The sequence below is a fragment of the Chanodichthys erythropterus genome, chromosome 4 (assembly GCF_024489055.1).
Source record: "Chanodichthys erythropterus isolate Z2021 chromosome 4, ASM2448905v1, whole genome shotgun sequence".
NCBI lineage: Eukaryota > Metazoa > Chordata > Actinopteri > Cypriniformes > Xenocyprididae > Chanodichthys > Chanodichthys erythropterus.
Window position 1 is genome coordinate 2,901,820 of NC_090224.1, and position 23,661 is coordinate 2,925,480.

The window sequence follows — 23,661 nt, forward strand, 5'->3', positions numbered from 1 at the left end:
TAATATTACTGTTTTTATTTGTATTTATGATCCGATAAATGCAGTCTTGGAGAACACAAGAGACGTCTTTCAAAAACTTTTTATTTTTATTTTTTTAAACTTGCAACCCCGAACTTTTGATATAATATAATATAATATAATATAATATAATATAATATAATATAATATAATATAATATAATATAATATAATATAATATAATATAATATAATATAATATAATATAATATAATATAATATAATATAATAGTCACATTTTAAGTGTGATTTTTAATTAGTTTTTTTTCTAATCTGTTTTTCTGTTCTTTTCATGCCTCCGAGTTTCATGGTTAGTTTTCTAGTTTGTTAATTAGTTCTGTTCTCTGGTTTACACAACTCCACTTTCAACTAAAAACTTTTTATGCATTTTGACCGTTCACTTACACAACAACGGCGTGTTGGGGGCCTGACAAGGTGCCCTTGACAAAGGCTACTAGCCGAAACGTTGGTGAATAAATACTAAGCCTATGCTTCAGTGAGTGTGCAGTTGTTTCCCTTTAACTATATCATCTCTGTGTAAACAACAAAAACACGGATCTGTGAAATTGATGACTCAGTTTCCCTGCCTATTTGTTACCATAGTTAAAGACTTATTTGAATATTCCGTTTCAGGTGTGCATTGTTAAGTTCCTCGTTTGGTGTCTCAATTTATACTCTCTGTTCCTACTTAGTCTTTGTTCTGGTATTAGTCTTGTTTAAGCTGTTGAGTTGCATTGTTTCTCCTGCGATTCCCTAGTCTTCTGTTTGTGAATTTATATAAAACTTCCTTGGACTTTGATTCCTGCTTCCAGCAAGTGTGTAAACCCTACAGCGCAACTATACTATACTCAGGCGTGCACATAACTGTTGCGCAGGTGCACTTTTGAGTACCAACATTTTTGGGGACAGGGACACATTTACTTACAGGAGTAGGATTTTTCTCCATCTCTGGTAAGATAGCAATCATGATGATAAGTGAGTTCATTAATTATTAGGGGTGCAACGGATTGCAGTTGATCCGTGATCCAATACGGACCAGGCCCCACGGCTCGACATACATGTGATTCGCGGATTAACTGCTAAGTTTAACCATTATAATGTGAAAGTGTACAGAAATGTTAAAAGTTTGCACCTACCACCAGCTCTGAGAACATGGCGTCCAGCTCGTCATAGTTTGGGATGGGCAGCGCAGGCTCCATGGTCTGCAGGGCAAAGTCCTCCCGCAGGCGGTAGGTGATCTCTGGGTGGTCACTGCTCTGGAAGCAGCAGAAGAAGAAGGATGCGCCATGCCCTCCGCCTCCACGTTTCCGTGGCGCCATGGCTGCTTCGGAGTGGGGCCTTAAGGGATGATGGGAATGAGGGAGTGCTGGTCCTCCCCCAGGTGAGAGCTACGCTTAGGTCACTCAGCCCTGTAAGAAGACAGAAAGAAAAACTTCAGTCAAGCCATGAGATCATTTCTCAGGACAAAGCTTTTCATTAGCCTTGATAAAGTCCAGGCAACAAACCAATGATCTAACAGTTCAGCTTAATCGAAAACTCTGAATCAAGACGTCAGTCCATAAAGACTCCGCTAAGCCTAGTAACGTGCATGTAATCATCAGATTGGCTCATTCCAACTAACCACATCACAAGAGTGACTATGGACCACAATGCATCACTCCCTACATAGGATTATAGAGGCTGTGCAAATTAACACAGCTTGCATCCACATGTGTAGGGCCACATCTATATTTAGGACAATGGAAAGCAATGGGTTTCAGTGACCACAAACAAAAATAAAAAGCTTTTCATAAGATCCAAACTTGACAAATAAGAGGACAAAGACTGCAAGTTAAATTACTTAATTGGGTCAATGAGTGTTTACAATAAATAAAATGGGGGGGGGGCATGTTACAAGATGTAAAAACTTTTAAAAAATAAATCTTTGTGTAATTTTGTAAAATTTAAAAACTTAAAAAATAAAAAAAAAATAATAGAATTATTATAATATATTACAAATATTAGATATTAAAACAAAATTATTCTAATATAAATATATTTAAATATAAATATAATAAATAAATAAATATTTAGGCAAACTTTTTTTTTTTTTTTAAATATCATGAATTATTAATTCATAAATATCTTAAGATATCATGACCTCTTTTATGTTATTTTTTTCTGCATGTTATTGCATGTTGGTTGGAGCACATGACTGTTATTTTGGGGGAAAAACCTTTGTATGTAAAATTTATAATACAATTTCCAAATATTAAGTGGAATTTAAAAATATAATAATAATATTAATAATAATATGTCTGTTGATAATAATACACTATTAAGCTAAATTGTTCATTAAAGTTTTCTTTTTAAGAATTTACATTTTTAATGACTTTTCTTTTTCATTATGATATAAGGATAGTTGTATCACCCTGACATTTTGATTTTATGCCCCCTAAAAATGAAATGAATTTTAATTCAGAACATACAAATATGCTCATCACAGAAGAGGTGTATTCAGATCATTGAATGTGCAGCACAAGTTACATATTTATTTAGTTTTTTTGAATAAATAAACCAAAAAAAGTGTTGTATCATTGACACTATTGTTATTCAATAATAAACTCAACAATCCAACAAACTAGCCTCTCGTGTTTCATATACTTTGCAAAAATGCAGTATGAACAACTGCTATAAGAACAATGCGTGTACGACAGAATCCACTGTGTAGTAACATCTGCCACTCAAGCCCGGCAGCAGAAGGTCCATCAGCTGTCTTAACGGCTTTGAATTTGGGTGTGGAGACATAAACAACACATGATTTGAACAACGAATACACAACAATAACAACTTTGAATCTGCAAAACCAGCAAGATTCTCTGCCTTAGAGAGGCATACAAATGTGCAGGTGTGTGCAAACACCTGTGGGCCATTTTAGCGCCAATAAATTGAGTTTGCCCTGTGGGCCAAGGAAGATGATTCTGATCACAGATGGCTGCCCTGAGGTCACTGACAAATGTATTGTGGGAAAACGGTCCAGCAATTTCAGATAAAAACCAGACAGAAGATTGAGTATTATTCTAGGAAAAAATAAGAAACAAGGAATGAGGAGAATAAAATAGAGTGAATGAGAGAAAGAAAGTGTTTTCAAATAACTTAGGTGGAGATATAGATGCTCCAAGCCAAGTCTTCCATTGAGTGGGCGAGTCTGGCACCAATGCCCCTTCAGCGCCTGTCGGTCACCAATATAAATTGACACAGCTGGAGTACAGCTGAACGTAACGCCCCTCCGCCAGTCCGTTGCCACAGTGGAATTCCCAGCTGCCCCTCCCTGGAATTAGTCAGTTGAATCCCAACTACAACTTAAATCTCTATCTGTTTTGCACATAAGACATTTCAGGACAACTTTAACAATACAGGGGTAGGTAAACATGCAAGATGCAGTAAGGTTTTATTTATTTTTTTGAAGAAATTAATACTTTTATTCAGCAAGGATGCATTAAATTGTTGAAAAGTGAAAGAAAAGGCATGGATCATGTGACACTAAAGACTGCTGAAAATTCAGCTTTGCCATCACTGAAATAAATTAAATTTTAAAATATATTAAAATAGAAAACGGTTATTTTAAATTGAAATAATATTTCACAATATTACAGTATTTTTATCAAATAAATGCAGCTTTGGTGAACAAAAGAGACTTCTTTTAAAAACATTAAAAAAATCTTACTGACCCAATCAACATTATCAGATAATCCAGCTGAGCCGTTACTCGCCTCACCCAGCAGTCAAAGTCTGGTTGCACTTACTGACATCCTGCATACCAACAGGAGCGATCTGGTTGGGTGAACTCTGAGATCATCCCTCACTCCACGAATGACCATGAGCCGACCCGCATTCCTTCCCCTCTGTGGTGTGATATCACAACATGTGCCCTGAGGTAGAAACCTGTGGCCCTGGAGTACAGTGAGACTCCTTTAACCTGCTGTCAGGAAACTCTACGCCACTGCTGGCACACCAACAAAGCTCGCTCAGATTCTCGTCTAACCTCTGGCTGACTCCAAGCTGATAATACAATAACCTTTAACAGCATTAGACCATAAGGTCAGCATCAAAACAGTTTGACTTGTGAGTAATCAATGTCTCTGATAAGAGGAATGCCATCAAGGCATAGTAATCGACATGGTTTCACACTTAAAAAAAATAATAATAATAATTTTTTAGTATTTTTTCCAGTAAAAAAATGATTTCTGTGAATGTTTGTTATTATTAAATTAATCGAGCTTATTTTTTATTACCATAACAACAGTTTTTTTCTTGTTTAAAAAGAAATCTAGCTTCATATTTTTTTTTTTGGTATATATTTTTTGTATATATACACATATACTGTACCAGGGGCGTTTCCTCCGAGTAGGCAAGGGAGGCAGTGCCTCCTCAAAAAAATAGGATGAGAAAATAATCCATATTACATATAAAACAACACAAATATTACAAATTATGACATTAAAAAGAGCGCAAGTCACGCGTATTTCTTAAGGAACACTGCCCAACAGCGACACCCACAGGTAAAGTTACACAGAGGAGTCATGCCTCCCTTTCCTCTCATAGGAATCTATAGAAAATCATCAGAGCCCCGGCGTGCGGTGGGTTTTGTGGGGGGTAATTGAGAATGAATGGGGGAAAGTCACGTGAGAGGAGGTCTCCATCGCGCTATGATTGGATGTAATTGGTTATGATTGGATATGATTGGTTTGTGCGATAAATCCCGCCTCTCGTTGACGTGCGCGTTCCGCGCGTAGGTTTGACTGAACAAATGATGGCGTCAATCGGAAGACTAATCGAAAAGTAAGTAAACAGATCACCCAGTTAGATATATCACTGCTTTATGTCACGTCAAAATCAAACTTGAAATGGACTGAAAGCATGATGACTGCGGGTTTTTTTAGTGCAATCAGCTTGGTGAAATTAAAAATGCAATTCGTGTCTGTGACAGACGGTGTTAATGGAGCATGACTGATGATCCAAAATATCCTAGGTTGACAATTAAAAAGAAAAACCGCAATAAACAAATAAAATATATTGTTTAAATTATTATTGCCTTTAGTTATTATTTTGGAATGAATGTAGAAATGCTTAAAACACTTGATGCTTGATGAGATTGACTTGGTTTTGATAAATAGAACATTGCATTGTTAATGTAAAATTACAAAATAGAGTTGTATTTTTTTTTTTTTTTTTTGATGTACTGTAAAGTAATGTTCATTTAACAAGGAAGACTTGTCAACTTTAAGAGTAATGCACATGAATTTACAATGATTCATAAAAAAAAAAAAAAAAATGTGCCTCATTTCAGAGCTCCACTGCACGCCACTGTACTGTACATATATATATATAGTCAAACCAAAAATGATTCAGACATAGTATAATTATATATTAGATATAATATATAATAGTATAATTATATTTTTTATATATATATTTATATATATATTTTTACTAGTAGGCGCAGGACTCTATAGTTCATTTATGTAAGTGAGAATAGCAAAATAAAGTAAACTGTGACATATTAGACCCAAAAATTCTTCATACAGTGGACTATCAGTAAAACTGATAAAAATTTGGGACCAAAATTATTCAGACATTTTGACCTGATCATGTTTTGCTTAAGTGTAACCTGACAATATCAAGATTATTTTTTTTGACACAGTTTAACTGAGATCTAGTGAAGAATCTGTATTAGTGAATGAAATGTTCAAGGTGTCTGAATACATTTTGGTTTGACTGTATTTAATTTATATATATATATATATATATATATATATATATATATATATATATATATATATATATATATATATATATATATATATATATATATATATATATATATATATATATATATATATATATATATATATATATACACTCTTGTTGAGAACCCTCTCTGTGCCATACCTCTAAAGGACGGTAGACAACAAACCGACGTCAAAAAACTAGCGGCGATGAAAAGCGGGGTCTTTGCAAAAAAGTTGCGCTTGAACACACCGCAAAAACTACAACCGAATATACAAACAAACCATAAAAAGGAGCGTTCACTTAATATTTTGAATATGAATAATGCTGATCAGTTTGTCTTATAATAATTAGGCTACATTTGGCCATGTTGTTATGAAAGTATATGCATATTGTAATGCTCCGAAAAGATGAAGATGTAGGTAAATTTATAAGTGCCTTCTTTGTTTGCCCTCTTGTCGTCGTTTGCTTGCTTTGTCGCATTTGTTTTTCTTTTTCAAGCTGAACAGCCAATTCAAGAGTGATCTCTTTTCCTGACAGCCCAAAGTCAATTCAACATGCTCAACTGGCCGGACTAAAGCCCACGTGTGGAACACACCGCAAAAACTAGCCTGACCGACGCTCAACGACTGCCCAACATTGACTAATGGTCGACCGCCGGCTTGGTGTGTCCCAGCCCTAAGGGTCTGTGTCTACTGTGGTATACTGTAGGTCAACATAGACTGGGTGGATTTTGAATTTTTGAGTCAGATATGGCCAATCCAGCCTGCAGTGTCTTGCCCAGTCTTTGGAAATCTGTGCTGTGGTTTATTCCAAAGTGGTGATTGGAGAGCTGCATTGCAATTGGCCCTGACCAGAAGAAGGTAGTTACTGGAACTGCAACAGTAAGTTGACAATGAAATGAATGAGGATTTGATGCACATACAAATTACCTCCATTTTCACCAAAGTGGAATAGATAACTATTACAAAGTCTGACATTCTCACAGCCATCAGACAAGAACAAAGACAAAAAAAAATTTTTTTAAGATGCTGAGAAATATAACCACTTAAAGGTACAATATGTAAAATTTTTGCAGTAAAATATCCAAAAACCACTATGCTAGTGTTATATATTTTGTCCAGCTGATTACTAACAATATCTCTAATGTTTTCAACTACTTGTAAATCATGAGAAAATCCCCATTCTAAACAGTGACACGGGGCAGTGCAGTCGCCTGTCAATGACGTCAGTTACCTTTGTTACCGCCTTTACTGACGTAGAAACCACATGACAACAGTGCCGTGGACAAATGCGGAAGTAGTGTCTAGCGTCCAGCAAACCACTAGCTTGCTTCAAGCAGTTCCTTATTTACTTCTTGCACGTTTTATGGTGGATTGTGTTACTTATTTATGGAACATAATTACTGTTTACCATCTGCCGCTGGTTCTGTCGACAAGGACAGCTCCCGTAAACTCATGACCGGAAAAGCGGAAGCGGCGCCGACGACTGTGTCATAATAAAAGTCCCGCTGCTCGTGAGGCGTGTGTTGATCGATCGCTCCAGCTCCTCGTTCAGCTCCCGCAACACTCGGTCCTGCTCTGCTTCATACTACAGTAATGTTAATAATCGCATCCACGAACATGAGTTCTTCCAGACTCCAATCCCTATTCTTTTGCACCGTCCGTTGAGATGGAGACCACATGTCCCAAGTTTCCGCTCTAAAACTTGGCGTCATCAAACTACGCCTTTGTTTTGAATAGGCTTCTAGCGACCTCTAGCGGAAAAAATATCACAAATTGTACCTTTAAGAAATGTTTATTGCAAAATTATTTCTTGGTAATCCATGTTTCTTAAAATTAAAATTATTAATAAAACTGACAGAAACAAGCAGAGATCTTATATGCTTTTATGCCAGATTACTGTAAACATAGAACTAAACTGCAAAACGTTTGACTAAGCTACAAATCATCTAACCTGAAGGCCATAACCTGTCATCATACATCCTAATATGATATTTGATTCCATCACTGTTTAACATTTGACATCTATTTAAGCAGCCCAAATTTCTCTTTGGTGCATTTTGATAGACAAACTGCTAATCTAATATATTTGTGTCAGTAATTGGCAGTAAGTGCAAGCAAACAAACCTCAGTGTTTGTATAAAATATATCCATATGTTCTGTCATAAGCAAGCAATTTAATAACATGATATATTAGTCATACTGTATTTATATTCACGTTGCCTTCACATATTGCTTTTTTACAGTCCAGATTTCAAACCAAAACTGAAGAAGTTATGACTTGTTGACACACAATATAATCTCTTCTTTCTTCCTATTCAGCTGACAAAACAAACAGAGCTGGTCATGTGACCTGACTGCTTTGCATAAAATAAAAAACAAACCCTCGCACCACCATGTGACTGCCACAGTGGTCGCTGCTTAATCTTTTACAGGCGGATTATGATTAAGCAATAAGTAATTACTGCTGATGCAAAAGACTAAAACTGTGATAAAGGCTGTACAGTATGTGCCTGCAGCATTAGAGCAAAATGCAGTGGGGTCGAGAGTTTACTGTAAATCACTTCCTTGTTTCCATGGAGGTGCAAGGTGTACTTAGCTGGAAGACATATGAGCAGGAACAAGCAGTCCTAAGAATGTACTGAGACACATTTGAGACTTCAAACACAGATACTATCAGGAGAATCAGAAATTATCTACTGACTCACTCTAATTGTTCTATTTAGTTATCTTAAAACACAGCTCTCAAAAAGAAATATGTTACATATCTGATTACCTTCAAACATTAACCCTATTCTTATACATTTCAAAACAAAATGGAAAACGTCAACATAATAAATGAGCCAACAGAAAAATGAGTCAGTCCGAAGAAGATAAACAGGAAGCCGGTGAAGAGAGAAAAACACATTTCATGACAGATCAGTCGCAGCTCTCAACCATGGGTTGAAGAGTTACTAGCTAAAAGTATAGCACCATTACTGCTAGACTATTTTGAAATGAACTTAGCTACTGTTATGCTCCTGATAAATTAATCAGCAAAATGTATTTGCAAATCAGACAAAAAGTAGAGGATTGCAATTTGCGATTTGCTTGTCGTGATCATCTGATTAGTGGAGATTTCTCTGCTGAATCATGGATAATGTAGTTTTTCTGCAAACTATTACATAGTTTAACACGATTATATAAAAAAAAAAAAAAAAAACCTTGAAATAATCCGGGGTGACAAAAACATATACCATCAATTAACAACCTCACAATAAGTCTGCCTTTAAAGATTTAAAAGTTATTGCTCAAAATCAATTACCCTATGGAGAAAATGAATGAAATTTTTACCAACTGTTGTACTTCATACTGTCATTTACATTTAATCATTTAGCAGATGCTTTTATCCAAAGCGACTTATAAATGAGGAGAACAATAGAAGCAATCAAATCAAAAATATGTAAATGCTGTGACTAGACACAGTTAGTCTAGCAAAGTACATGTTAGTAAGGTTTTTTTGTGTGTATGTTTTTAAATAGATATATGGTAGGGGTGTAACCGTACGGAACCATACGGTCACGGTTCGGTTCATGCAGTTAGACGACTAATACAGTCAGTCACATGCTATCCACACTCCAATCCAGAAGGAGGCGCACGCGGTGATGCAACGCTGTTTGCTAACCGCCACAACAGGAAAAAGCGCAGAAGAAGAAGAACAGACATGTAGATATTCGTGTAATCTCTTGACCAGTTTCAACCGCGGAAAGACATCTTGAGAATAAAATCTCACGTAGCATTACATTTACCTCAGGCAAGTCATTTAGTGTCCACAGCATGTTATTTCACTAGAGAAGTGGTTAGTTTACTAGACACGCAGCTCATGGCTTGCAAGGTTACAGTTTCACAGTAGCTTCCCCAACTCTTGACAATACTCTCCAGAGAAGGAAGTTGAAGTATTTTAGATGTACTTGAATTACTGATCTCACATATAATTCTGTCAGCATCGAAAAGCACATTTTCAGTAGATTGTACGAGTACGAGTATGTGTGATGCATGTATGTCAAGTATATACTAAGCATTTTGTCACAAGAATTCAGACCCTTCGTTTGTGACAATAAACAGGGGGAGTGGTAATGTCATGGGATTTATACAAAGGAGTTTTAGTGTTGATCGCAACTATAAGCCCACTGATGTTCATATCTGTACTGTAACTGCATTTATCTTCCAACTTTGATCACCTTTGCCCCTGCTGAGGGTTTATCTTACCCGTGGGCCTGTCCTGACAGGCCACATTCCGCACATAGTCAGCCGAACTCTGCACAGCCCCACTGCCATCTCACCATGCACACTCTTGTCACTCTTCCTGTGTCCTCAGGGCGCTAATGGCAATTGGGTTCAAGTCTGCATTGGAATCAAACACCCATTAGACTGCTTCTGTTGTTTTTCTGACACAGAAACAGTCAATCTTTTTTGAACAAGACAATGCTGTTTTAACAAAGGCTGTTTCACGCCACACGCAACAGCAAATTTACTTTGCACGTTCTACAACTCTATGCATAAACAGAAATATATTTTGGTTCCAACATTGAATCTGAACTACCATAAATAAAAAATTAAAAAAAAACGGTTATCAGGAGTGCCCATTGGGAATTATTTTCTCTAATTTACATAAGGAAGGAGACTGTATGTACATAAAAATGGTATTTAATATACACAAAATAGAACCCAAACCCTAAAATCTAGCTGTAATTATCATTAAATTATCTGGATTCAGTCAGATTTACTGAACAGAAAGTGTTGTTTTGGTGCTACAAGCTTCTTATTTGTATGTATCTGTTTACATATTTCATTACATACTGCTGTATGTATTGTGACTCAACTTAAAGAGATTATCACACACACCCAAGCCATTCTAAACAAACTATAGTAACACTACACCTGCAGACAAAGGGAGGAGATACAGTGACATTTAGCGTCTGTTGTTGGTTTGGAGATCAACATTAACATCCTTCCAGTCAGTCAGGTCATCAGGATTAAAGAGAAATGAAAGAAAAAAAGATGAATGACAGGAATGAGAGCCATGTGTCAGGACATACCGGGTGTGACTTTATCCACTGTGACAGTCTGGACTCTCCTCACCCCATCAGGAAGGCCTGTACAAAACAAGGCCATTTCTGTCGCATTGTTTCAGCATTTTCTCTCTCTCCATCTATCTTTTCATTTCTCTTCTCACCTCTTACTCAGCAAAAACTAAGTGCACTTTATCAGATAACTTGGCTGGAGTGATGCCCAGATTAACCAGGGAAGACTTTATATCATATACAAAGGATACAGCACAGAAAGAGGGTTAAAACTACATAACTAGCATCAACATAACGAAGCCAACTTTATTTTAATTATAATATTTGGTGAACTTGAGTATATATGGTGGACTTTCTCTAGAATGAAACAAAAATCACAATGTAATCCATCTGTGTTCTCTGTTGAGTATCCAACCCACAAAGAATGTGTCAGTCTTTCATCTAACTGTACAAGTACCAGGCAAAAATAAAGACAATAATTAATGGTCCATAATTAACATGGTTGATCAACAATAAGCAGGTTAGCAGCAACAAGCATAGTTAAAGGGTTAGTTCACCCAAAAATTAAAATTATGTCGTTCCACACATGTAAGACCTTCGTTCATCTTCGGAACACAAATTAAGATATTTTTGATGAAATCCGATGGCTCAGTGAGGCCTCCATTGCCAGCAAGATAATTAACATTTTCAGATGTCCAAAAAGGTACTAAAAACATATATAAAACAGTTTATGTGACTATAGTGGTTCAACCATAATATTATAAAGTGATGAGGATACTAAATAATGACTTTTCAACAATATCTAGTAATGTCTGATTTCAAAACACTGCTTTGAAGCTTTATGAATCTTTTGCTTCGAATCAGTGGTTTGGAGCATGTATCAAACTGCCAAAGTCACGTGAACTATTGAAATTTCGAAAAACTTATGATGTAATGAAGCCTCGTTTAATGAAATCACGTGACTTTGGTGCTCTGATCCACTGATTCGCTTTATAATTTTAAGGTTGAACCACTGTAGTCACATGAACTGTTTTAAATATGTTTTTAGTACCTTTTTGGACATCTGAAAGTGTTAATTATCTTGCTGGCAATAGAGGCCTCACTGAGCCATCGGAGTTCATCAAAAATATCTTAATTTGTGTTCCGAAGATGAACAAAGGTCTTATGGGTGTGGAACGACATGAGGGTGAGTAATAGATGACATCATTTTCATTTTTGGGTGAACTAACCCTTTAACGTCTTTTTTTGCCCAGTAAGAGCTGTGGAAACATCCCAAACCAAGAAAAGCTTGCACTTAAATTTTACTCAACAGTTCCACTGACAATCCAGTTAAAATAAAATAAGCTCTTGTAATCCCCAGACATGTCAGTCACAATTTGCAGTTCTGTTCTTATAAAAAAAATAAAATAAAAAAAACAGTAAATATTAACTACAAAATGCTACAACTGCCGCAAGGCCAGTTAAAGCATAATAAGCACTTGCAATCCCTGGTGTCTGCACCAATTCCCAGATCTGTTTTCATAAAATAAAATGAAATTAATAAAAGTAAATAATTAATGAGTAAATTAAATAATAAAAGATAAAATAGCACTAGTGAAATACTACATGTAGCCACACTGCCAAAATGTTCAAATGAGTTATTGTAGGCAATGTTTATATTCAGTTGCCTGGATGCTGTATATCACTGTATCCAACAACAGTGTTTCTGGGGTGCAAATGTCATTGTGTTCTGGGACGGTTCTGAGAGTGACAAGTAAATTAGATTTTCTCTCAGAATGCTTACAGGGCATTCAGGGGTAGTGGCTTTTTACAATATAGTGTCCATGTGTTAATCTGTTTAATGGCTGCAAGAATGCCAATTCACTTGTCTGAAGCATTTAGCTCATATTAATGCAATTCTAGAACTAAAGAGTATTCACACTGACACTGATTAAATCACAAAGGTCACAGAATCGCTATACTGTTGGTTGCTAGCAGGAGTTGCTACTCGATTTCAGTTTTCAATGCCATTGATAGTAGCTGCATTCATTGGTCATTTGTATAAAGTTATCCTCCGCTCAACTTTGATGCATCGTCAATGGTTGATGTTGCCCATGTCGCTACTAATCACCCATTGTCATTGAAAAAGAATGGTTTCCACTCAATTTGTTGCTGCAAATCAATGTCACTGTGAACAGCCATTAAGTAATGGCCACCATACATTGATATTATTGAGCAGTAAATTGAGTAGTGATGCCTGGTTGATAAAACTTTTGTGATCAATAAATACCTATACCAGAACAAAACTATCAATTAAAAGAAAAGGGGTCAAACCTGGCCTAGAAATTGAGAAATAATGGACATGTCCCAAATCACAATGTCAGCCCTTGCCATCCTCCAAGTCTACATGATGATGAATGGATTGTTGGGTAGTATTCTGCTGATAATTCCTCAAAAGTTAGCAAAAGTGTAACAAAGATGCACCTTTCTGAAACCTTAAATGACAAATTGGACAGTCTACTGTCTAGTGTATTTCATGAATGTGCAAAAGTGAAGGTCACAAAGCCAGTCCACATCAAGTGTGTCATTTGGGATGCTGCCAACATTTCTCTGTCCAGCACACATTTCACACACCGATAAGTTCGTAATGCTGATCGCACCTAAAATAGCTTCTTAAATCAACATTGTGGAGAGGAGCACTGGGGAACCATTAAGTGCTTCCCCAGTATGAGGACTCTCAGACCTGGAGAGTGAGATATAGACTGAAGCTTTCTAAAGAGGTGTTGAGTAATACTACGATTATGAGAAAAGCCCTTGATTAATCATGAGGGTGGTTGTACCTATCAGGCTAACCGCTATGTCTCCCCCTCATGTTTTAATAAACACGGTATATGGATGGAAGACCGGAGAGAGCTTCATGGCGTTGGCCAGGCAGGGATCCCTTCAATGTGAACCCAAAGCTGAGGTTCAGATTCCACACTCCCTCCTGTCAGGGGTAATTTAGAAGGAAAAACAGGAGGAGAAGATGAAGAGGTTTGAATAGCTGCTCCCCCTTGCAGACAGCCTGTCAAACATGTTCTGCAGACAATGAGACCACCATCCCCCCTCTCGACACTTGCACAAACTGCATACACAAGCACGAACACACACACACACACACACCCACAACAGGCAAAAGCATGAGCATTCCTCTCCACACGGACACTCCCATCTGAGGGACCACAGGCCAAATTGGGTTTAACAGAATGGTGATCATTTTATCAGGGGTTCATTATCTTACCCTGGCCCAAACCCAACCATAAACCATGAACAACCAGTTAAAGGCAGGGTAGGTGATTTGCTTTGAAAGCATTTTTGTTATGCTGGTTGAAAGTCTCTTCACATTCTGATAGCAATCACTAAGCTAAGTGGTCTAAATTTATTAATATGGTTTGTAGAAGGTATAGGTATCAAATCCTTTGGTCCGAGGGATATGATGTACATACCCTCGTGCACCCTGTTTGTGCAGACATCACACGTCATCGGCATGTTAAGACAGACACCAGTAACAAGCACTGCAACCAAAACAGAAGCCACATTTTACAGTTCCTCCTGAGCCAAAACAAAGATCTTATGCTGCGTTCACGCCATAACTACCCTAATTTGGAAGAGATAGAAACCCTTGACGTTATACTCGGAGCGGTTTGTGACTCGAATTTATGTGAATTTAACATTATCAATGCCAAAATTAATCTGCAGCAGTCAGGTGGCACAGGTCAGTGTCCTTTAAGTTGATTACGTTTATTTTTATTAGAGCTTTTCACACTTGAAATAGTTAACCCTGGGTCATTTTTAACCCTGGGCAAATGGAATCCTGGGTTGGTTATCTTTATTCACGTTTCACACTACTCATACTATACCCAGGGTTAACAGTTAATCCTGGATATTCATAAACTGCCATTTCACACTGCACATTCCTAATCCCCAGGTTAAAGTCTTTATTTGCATATTTGCGGCGTCAGTGTTACTGACTGGACAAATGCAACACATGACCTGTTTACTTAAAGGCTCTAGCATTGCACGTCCTCATTGCTGACTGTAATATTACGTTTTTTTCTCAATTAACTTTTCAATCTATAAAAGGTAAGAATGACCTCTCGTCACTCCAATTATCATTTCCCATTGTCGTTTGACAATTTTCCTATCATGGAAAAGTCTTATATACATTGCATGGTGTTTCCATTACTGCCCAAAGTGGGCATGAATATAAGGCAAGCAATTGGTTGTCGGTTGCTAAGCATCTAGTTGTAAAATTCTAACACTGCCACATTTCACACTGTACAAGTTTGGCACTGCAAAAGTGGTGCTTAACCCTGCTCCGGAGCAGGGCTTCATAACCCCGGGTAAAATAGCGTTGCTAACCCCGCATCTAAATTACAAGCATGAAAAGTTCCTTTACCTGGGGTTAAAAGCTGTGTTTAGAACACTTAAAGTTAATCTTAAGTTAGTTACTTAAAGTTAAAACACTAACTATTTAATAACTCTGTACAAAGTAATCTTTAGCAAATCTCAAAATAAATATAAATTTTCATACTTTACATTATAATGCTGTGATGCCTAAATGATAAAATACTTTTTAGCAATTTTGCTAGTACCAACTGTACAGCCTTCCTTGATAGCTCTATGTGCCACCCTGCATTTTAGAGAAAAAGCAAGGCCAAATTTTAGCTTTCAAAATCCCTGAAATGGTGAGTCAGTGTAGCCCACAATAAGCTCATCGACAGCAGGCATGTTTGCAGATGGTAGTCTGAACTTGCCTCGGCCTGCGGCCACGAGTGTTGCGTTGGACCTGGATAAGAGAAGGAAGGAGTTCAGTAGAGAGATGCTGGTGAACTCTGAGACCCTGAATGACAGGAAATGACACCTGACTTAGATGTATGGCGGCTCGCTGACTCCATTGACCACTGTGAATGCTAATTTGATCCTATAGTATATGTCCCTCGAGGCTAGAGACATCCTTACAAAACATGTAATTTCCACTGAACCATAAAGGATAATGAGTTCAGATATATGATAAGAAAGAAAACACTTTACATACAAGCCATCTTCTTCCATTCGCCAAAACCAAATAATTTAAAATTGTACTCTACACTTTGAACATAAATATAACACAAGACAGACAAATATAATCATAAATGTAGTAATGTCAAAGCATTATGTAGCAGAGCTGACACATGTGCAGCAAAATGTTGCACTGAGGATGCTATCCGTCCCTCCCTTGCCCTGCTGTTGCCATGGCAACCATCACATGTATCACCGGCCGGCGTTAAACCCTCTTTTTTTTGCACTAATCCAAGGACAACCACAAAAATTATTAATTTACATTTGATGACCTCTACCTAATGTTCCTATGACCTAGTGAAATAAGAATCTGTCAGCTTAATTAAAAATAAAAATGAGATCCTGCAATCCATAGGGTAAGCCACACCTTCCTATTAAAAACCATTTAATATTTAAATGTGCCATTAGCCTATGAGACAGTTGATGGGTCAGCAGAAATCTCCCTTGATATTAGCCCGAATGTTCACATTAATTATGAACGACACCGAAAGATGCCAATTTATCAAAGAATAAAAAGGTGAAAGAAAGGACAAGAGAAAGCTTCAGAGGCTGCTATATTGAAACCATAACTGCCTCAATCTTAATCTAGATACCTCTGAGGGTGGGGTAGTGCTCGAAACAGATGTGACAGTGGAATTTTGAACCAAAAGATACAGTAACTAATCACTTACGCAGTACTAAAGCAACCAAACAACTTGTTCTCCTTTCAGAACAACCCTTGAGAGAGAATACAGCCGAACACGCTCAAGACAAGCAATACAGTGAGGAAACCTCAACAATTTGTGATAAGACAATGCGAGCAGTTTGCTTTCAAGGTGATCTCTGTTCTCACCAACCTCCGCTTGGCCAGTCCAATCACATTAAAATGGATGCCTGCGACTCTTTTTATACTCTCATTTATTTTGTGCATAATTTGCATGATTAAAGGTGAGCCACATGCCTCGTCACATCAGCCAGAGCTCAAGGGCTGAAACCGGTGCACTGCAGAGCTGTACACGTCCACACCGCACAGTGAGCGAACGCACACCTGCCCTTCAAGGCTTTACAAGCTATTAAAACAGCTCAGCTGCTGTCACAGCTGAAGAAAAACATGGGAAAAAAAAAAATAAATTAAACCACAACTGTTCATTCAGAATATCGTGAGATGGAAAACCGCTGCTTGTGTTAACTTACCCTTTATGCCTTTCGCTTACGGTCCGTTTAATGTTACATCCCTCAAGAGGAAACAAGACTGGCTCAAGAAGCGCAAAGGATCTCTAAAAGGCTTGAAAAGCATGTAAATTCAAGGTTGTCACTTTGGTCACTGGAGTCATTCTGAACGTTATCGTGCCGTAAATCAGTCCCAGAATGCTTCCATATCAGACAGCGTGAGCGATCCTCCTCGGCTGACCGGTAAACACACATGCGGCGTCTCCCTGCTGTTCAACAGCCTATCTCATACAAACGCTCCACCACCCCCTTGTCTTTTCCTTTCTCTCTCTCTCGCTCTCTCTCTCTGAGAACACAGGCACAGATGTTACTATCAACAAGCCATGCCTCTTTTCAACACCCATGCCTCTCATAGGACACAGGAGTTTAGACTCCGCCCACTGCTCTTCACTTCTCCCCCCTCTTTCTCTCTCTCCTTATGTTCTGCTGCAGCACTGTTTACAGTTTGTTTAGAGAAGAGCTGTGAAATGGACAACCAGGTGTGTGTGTGTGTGTGTGTGTGCCTACTTAACCATATTTTGGAGCCAAATCTGTACTAGATCTGTGTGTGCTAAATCTGACAAAATCTCTTTATGGGGACGTCCTCATTTGTAAAACAGTAAGTTTTTGTTTGTTTGTTTTAATTCTAAAATGCAGACAGTTTTCTGTCAGGGTAAGGTTATAACATTTATAGCAGCCATATTAAAAACAATGGAAGTCTATGGAATGTGCCCATTTAGATTCTAAGTAAACATGTTTGTTTGTTGTGTGTGTGTGTGTGTGTGTGTGTGTGTCTATAGCTGTGTCCAGGGGCTGCATCGGAGGTCACATCTGAAGGCTGCATACGTCATTGAGTCGGTCTCATATAAGAAAAGTAACCATAATAAAATTGACCGTTATTCCTTGTGAGGTGTAAAATACTGTCATTTCTTTATTACTTTGCAATCTAACGGGTACTTTTCTTAAATGAGACCAACTCAACGACGTATGCAGCCTTCAAATGCGACCTCCGGAGGACGCAGTCCATGAACTGGGACACGGCTTATGTGTGGGGGGAGCTGTTTAAGAGAGAGTGAATGAGTCAGTGAATCTGTGATTTTAGCAGGCTGAACATCATCTAAAAGGGATAGTTCACCCAAAAATGAAAATTCTGTCATCATTTACTCCCCCTCAAGTTGTTCGAAACTTGTGTAAATTTCTTAGTTCTGTTGTACACACAGACAATATTTAGAAGAATGTTTGTAACCAAGCAGATCTCGCCCCCCATTGACTGCCATAGTATTGTTTTCTTACTGTGGTAGTCAATGGGGGGGGGGGGAGATCTGCTTGGTTACAAACGTTCTTCCAAATATTTTCTTTTGTGTACAGCAGAACAAAGAAATTTATACAGGTTTGGAACAACTTGATATAAAAGCATATAACTGACAAAAACATCCTGTAGGAGAAAAGTATCAATTTATCAATCTCTTCTGGAGAAAGGAACCAAAAATAGGGAGGAGGGAAAATATCAATGTCCCCTCCCCCTAATACCACCTGCTACTGCATTGGCAAGTTGGGTTCCCAGGCTGTGCTGTACTGGACTGAAGCGAAACATACAATTATATACAGTTGTGCTCAAAATTATTCATACCCTTGGTAAATATGACCAAAGAAGGCTGTGAAAATAAATCTGCATCGTTGATACTTTTGATCTTTTATTCAAAAAAAAATCTACAAAAATCCAACCTTTCATTGGAGAATAATAATTTTAAATGGGGGGAAAATCTCATTATGAGAGAAATGTTTTTCTCTAATACACACTGCTCGCAATTAATCATATCCTTTAATTCAATACTTTTTGCAACCTTCTTTTGCCAAGATAATAGCTCTGAGTCTTCTTCTATTATGCCTGATGAGTTTGGAGAACACCTGACAAGATATCAGAGACCATTTCTTCATACAGAATCTCTCCAGATCCTTCAGATTCCAGCTCCATGTTGGTGCTTCTTCTCTTCAGTTCACTCCACTCATTTTCTTTAGGGTTCAGGTCAGGGGACTGGGATGGTCATGGCAGAAGCTTGGTTTTGTGTTCAGTGACCCATTTTTGTGTTGGCTTTGATGTTTGTTTTGGATCATTGTCCTGACAGAAGATCCAACCACAGCCCATTATATGACTTCTAACAGGGACAGTCAGGTTTTGATTTTTTATCTGTTGGTATTTGATAGAATCCATGATGCCATGTATCTGAACAAGATGTGCAGGACCTCCAGCAGAAAAATAAGCCCACAACATTAAAGATACAGCAGTATTTCATTGTACACATGGGGTACTTTTTACCCCTGTATGCACCAAACCCATCTTATGTGTTTGCTGCTAAAAAAGCAAATTTTTTTTTTTGCTTCATCTGACTATATAACCCATCCTGTTTGAATTTCCAGTAGTGTCAGTCACTTTTAAAATGTTCTATGGTCAGATGAAGCAAAAAAAAAAAAATATATATATATATATTATTCTCCAAATAAAGGTTGGATTTTTGTAGATTTTTTAAATAAAAGATCAAAAGTATTAACAATGCAGATTTATTTTTACAGCCTTCTTTGGTCATATTTACCAAGGGTATGAATAATTTTGAGCACGACTGTATATATATAAATATTATATATATATATATATATATATATATATACACACACACACCATATAAGCACCATTTAAGCATTTATATAAGCACCAATGTAACAATAAATTGCGATATTTACTACATGTACACTACTGGCCAGTACATTTTTTTAAATGAATACTTTCAGCAATTGATCAAAAGTGACAATAAAGACTTTTAAATTGTTATAAAAGATTATTATTTTAAACAAATTCTGTTCTGGACTTTCTATTCACTTATAAGCTATTTCTATTTACACTGTTTTCAACATTAATAATGTTTCTTGAGCACCAAATCAGCATATTAGAATGATTTCTGAAGGATCATGTGACAATGAAGATTGAAGTAAGGGCTACTTATAATTGCAATCACAGGAATAAATTACATTTTTAAATATTTTAAAATAGAAAACAATTTATTTTAAATGGTAATAATGTTTCACAAAATTACTGTTTTACAGTATTTGAGCAAATAAATGCAGCCATAGTAGACATAAGAGAAGTCTGTGTACCGACCCTAAACTTTTACTAAAAAATTGTAAAATTTGAAATATGCCATACAGAGACTTCCAGGAACTTTTTGAAAGATGACATAAACAAATCGTTTGACTGAAACAATTTAGTGAAACAAATGAATTGATTCACTGAATTAACTGTTTGACCAACTCTAACAAACTTCTTGCTATTGAAGTTTAAATGTCTGTCTTAGCGCTCGCATAGTAAGAAAAAAAATTGGAGAAAAATCAGTCCAAAATAAATTCTTGAATATTTTAGCGACAGCAAAATCATCACAAATATACCGTGAACAATCTATCTATCACCTAAACCATATGCCCCATTGCAACGTAAAAAATAAATAAATAAAATGTAGTAACACAGGGTTGAAAAGTTCTGTTAATCAAACCATTTCATCATGGTCTTTCCATTTCAATTACTCCATCAAACCAATTTTTTCTTCCACTTGCATTTGAGTTTTTGTGAACTTCAAGTCTAGCATCCATCATTGACCAGACAAATAGTCCTACTTTGCAGCTTAATGGCAAAAGCTTCAAGAATTTTCTTATTCAAGCAGCAGAAAATTTGATTAATGGCTTAAATAGCAAATTGAGGAAAATCTGATCGTAGGGGGTGTAATATCTTTTGTTGGAGTTTGGCACAGAAGACCATGTGGCAGCTGCAAACATACTAACTGTGGAGAACAGGGAACAAAACACTGAAGCCACCCTCCCATGGAGCTTGTGGAAAGCTTGTCTGGAAGTACCCACAACCTCTGCTGACCCTCGATAATCAACCGACGACAGCCTGAGCACAGTGGAGCGAGTGTGGTAGCTGTCAATCAACTGATAATTAAGACTCTTCCTGTCTGTGCTAGTACTGTTTTTACGGTAGTTAAGCATGACATGTACAGGAGTCTCTAAGCTAGAGATCCAGAAAGAATGTATACACAAATACACATGGCCTAATGCCAAACGATATTCCTTACAGACATCCATGGCTTCGGAAGTGTAGACAGCCTACTGTTTATGATCGTATTTGGTCCCTCCAGCAAAGCGTTTTCTCTACTGTTTATTTACACTTCATAAGGCTTGGTAATAACTGACAATGTGTAAGAAATATGCTAACAGCTAGACTCTGTTCACCTGTTTAATCAACCACACGGTAACATGGCAGGCATCTGCTTCCCTCTCAAAAGCACCGCCAGCAGCTGCAATAACAGACGAGCCCCATTCCCATTGGAATAGCCACGAGAGAGACTGGAAGAAAGCTCGACAAGGAGAGGGTGGACTATCGGGCTGGTAGCCAAAGGGATGTGAGTCAGAGTTCAGATCTTTTAATGTGGAAGTGATAAAAGAACAGACAAATGAACTGAACAAAACACAGGGCTTAAACGGTTAGTTCACCCAAAAATGAAAATTATGTCATTAATGACTCACCCTCATGTCGTTTCAAACCCATAAGACCTCCATTCATCTTCAGAACACAGTTTAAGATATTTTAGATTTAGTCCGAGAGCTTTCTGTCCCTCCTTTGAAAATGTATGTATGGTATACTGTCCATGTCCAGAAAGGTAATAAAAACATCATCAAAGTAGTCCATGTGACATCAGTGGGTTAGTTAGAATTTGTTGAAGCATCGAAAATACATTTTGGTCCAAAAATAACAAAAACTACGACTTTATTCAGCATTGTCTTCTGTTCCGGAATCTATTCCATTGAATTGATTCCATTGAATTGATTCCATTGAATCCTTTCATCTGTCGGCGTTGGTAATGCACTTTTACGTCGCCGTGGTTGTTTTTGGCGGTTAGGACATCCGCAACATTTTGAAGCATCGAAAATACATTTTGGTCCAAAAATAACGAAAACTACGACTTTATTCAACATTGTATTCGCTTCCGGGTCTGTTGTCAATTTGCGTTCAGGACTCCACGGCTGCGTCCAAAAACTGAAAAATGCTGCCTTCTGAGGACACATTTCAAGGTAAGAAGGCATCAAGGCATGTCCGAATCCAATGTTAGCTTCACTTCCTCTCTCATAAGATACCTTCCTCAGATCGATTTTTGAAGGAAGCATAGATGCATCCTTAGCTGCCTTTGATATCCCACAATCCCGTGCTTTCCATTCTGTGACAGTTGAGCTAGAAAAATAAAGATGGCGTCCAAAGGTTGCGTTTGCTGCTCAGTTTGTGCATAAATGTACGATTTTGATCAACATATTTCAATTTTGATATCATTTCTATCGTGAAATTACTACTGTAGTAATTAAATATTTGTTTAGTTCTCACCAAAGCTCGCGCTATATTGCTGTAGATCATTAAACTGTTACGCTGCCTCAGAAGTCTGTCCGAAATCAGTTTCGTGAGGTGCCTTCATGCACAAACGCTGCCGTACAAGTCATTCTCTTATAAGACAGCGAGGCAGCAAGACAGCTACCTAGGTTTTCGGACGCAGCCCACTTCTTCTTTTTCTTCTTCTTCTTTCCTGTTTCACGGTGGTTGGCATCCAGCTTATTGGTGCATTACCACCCCCTTCTGCTCCGGAGTGTGGTACACGACTCCGCAGTGACGCTGCTGATGTGTTATCCGGTGCGCCCGAGCTTCGTTTACAGTCTGAGGGAGACGCACACTGTATTCAAGCTCTTCTACATTGTTTGTATTTTGGTATTGCTATATTTTTTTAAATGGTGCGTAGATGTCACATGGACTACTTTGATGATGTTTTTATTACCTTTCTGGACATGGACAGTATACCGTACATACATTTTCAATGGAGGGACAGAAAGGACTAAATCTAAAATATCTTAAACTGTGTTCCGAAGATGAACGGAGGTCTTACGGGTTTGGAACGACATGAGGGTGAGTCATTAATGACATAATTTTTATTTTTAGGTGAGCTAACCCTTTAAATACACAGAGAAACCAATCAACAGAATGAATCACAAGTGCAACGACAAAAACAATCAATAAAAAACCATGGACACAAACTGAAAACAAGGAAACCGAACCAAAACACATGACAAACCCACCCAAAACAGGCCATGAAGGATATATATGGATGCACCGATATAAGAAATTCTGCTTAGTACAAATAAGGCAATATTTTGTGTAGATAATTTAAAAAATAAAAAACTAAAAACAAAAATGAATAATTTTACATTAAATGCCACAACTGAATTTCGCAATCACAACGTTGTATTGTACCAGTGTTGTTACTGTTAAATAAAACAAATAGTATTAAAAACATTTTTAAGTGGAATAAAGCTTAAATAAAATAAAATACAAATATTAGATGAAACATTTAAACTAAACAAAATATTTGAAATGTTGTCTTGGCAACTGACTGAAATAAGTTTAATTTGAAATGCTAAATTTATTAAGTGAAATAAAATTTCACTTTTCAGTGAAAAG

General features: G+C 37.3%; 1 protein-coding gene across 11 annotated transcripts in view; it reads right to left on the reverse strand.

The window, feature by feature from the left end:
- The window catches only part of daam1b (dishevelled associated activator of morphogenesis 1b), a 110,460-nt gene that overhangs the window by 49,826 nt on the left and 36,973 nt on the right, over positions 1-23,661 (reverse strand). For 6 of the 11 annotated variants that reach the window (XM_067383646.1, XM_067383647.1, XM_067383648.1 and 3 more), the window contains one exon: positions 1,153-1,425. In XM_067383646.1, the coding sequence (XP_067239747.1) occupies positions 1,153-1,335 (183 nt within the window). In that variant the 5' untranslated portion in view covers positions 1,336-1,425. Of the gene's footprint in view, positions 1-1,152; positions 1,426-3,801; positions 3,890-10,035; positions 10,124-16,869; positions 17,008-17,102; positions 17,428-23,661 lie in introns of those variants that run through there. The other 5 variants (XM_067383643.1, XM_067383654.1, XM_067383644.1 and 2 more) reach the window with 4 other exon arrangements.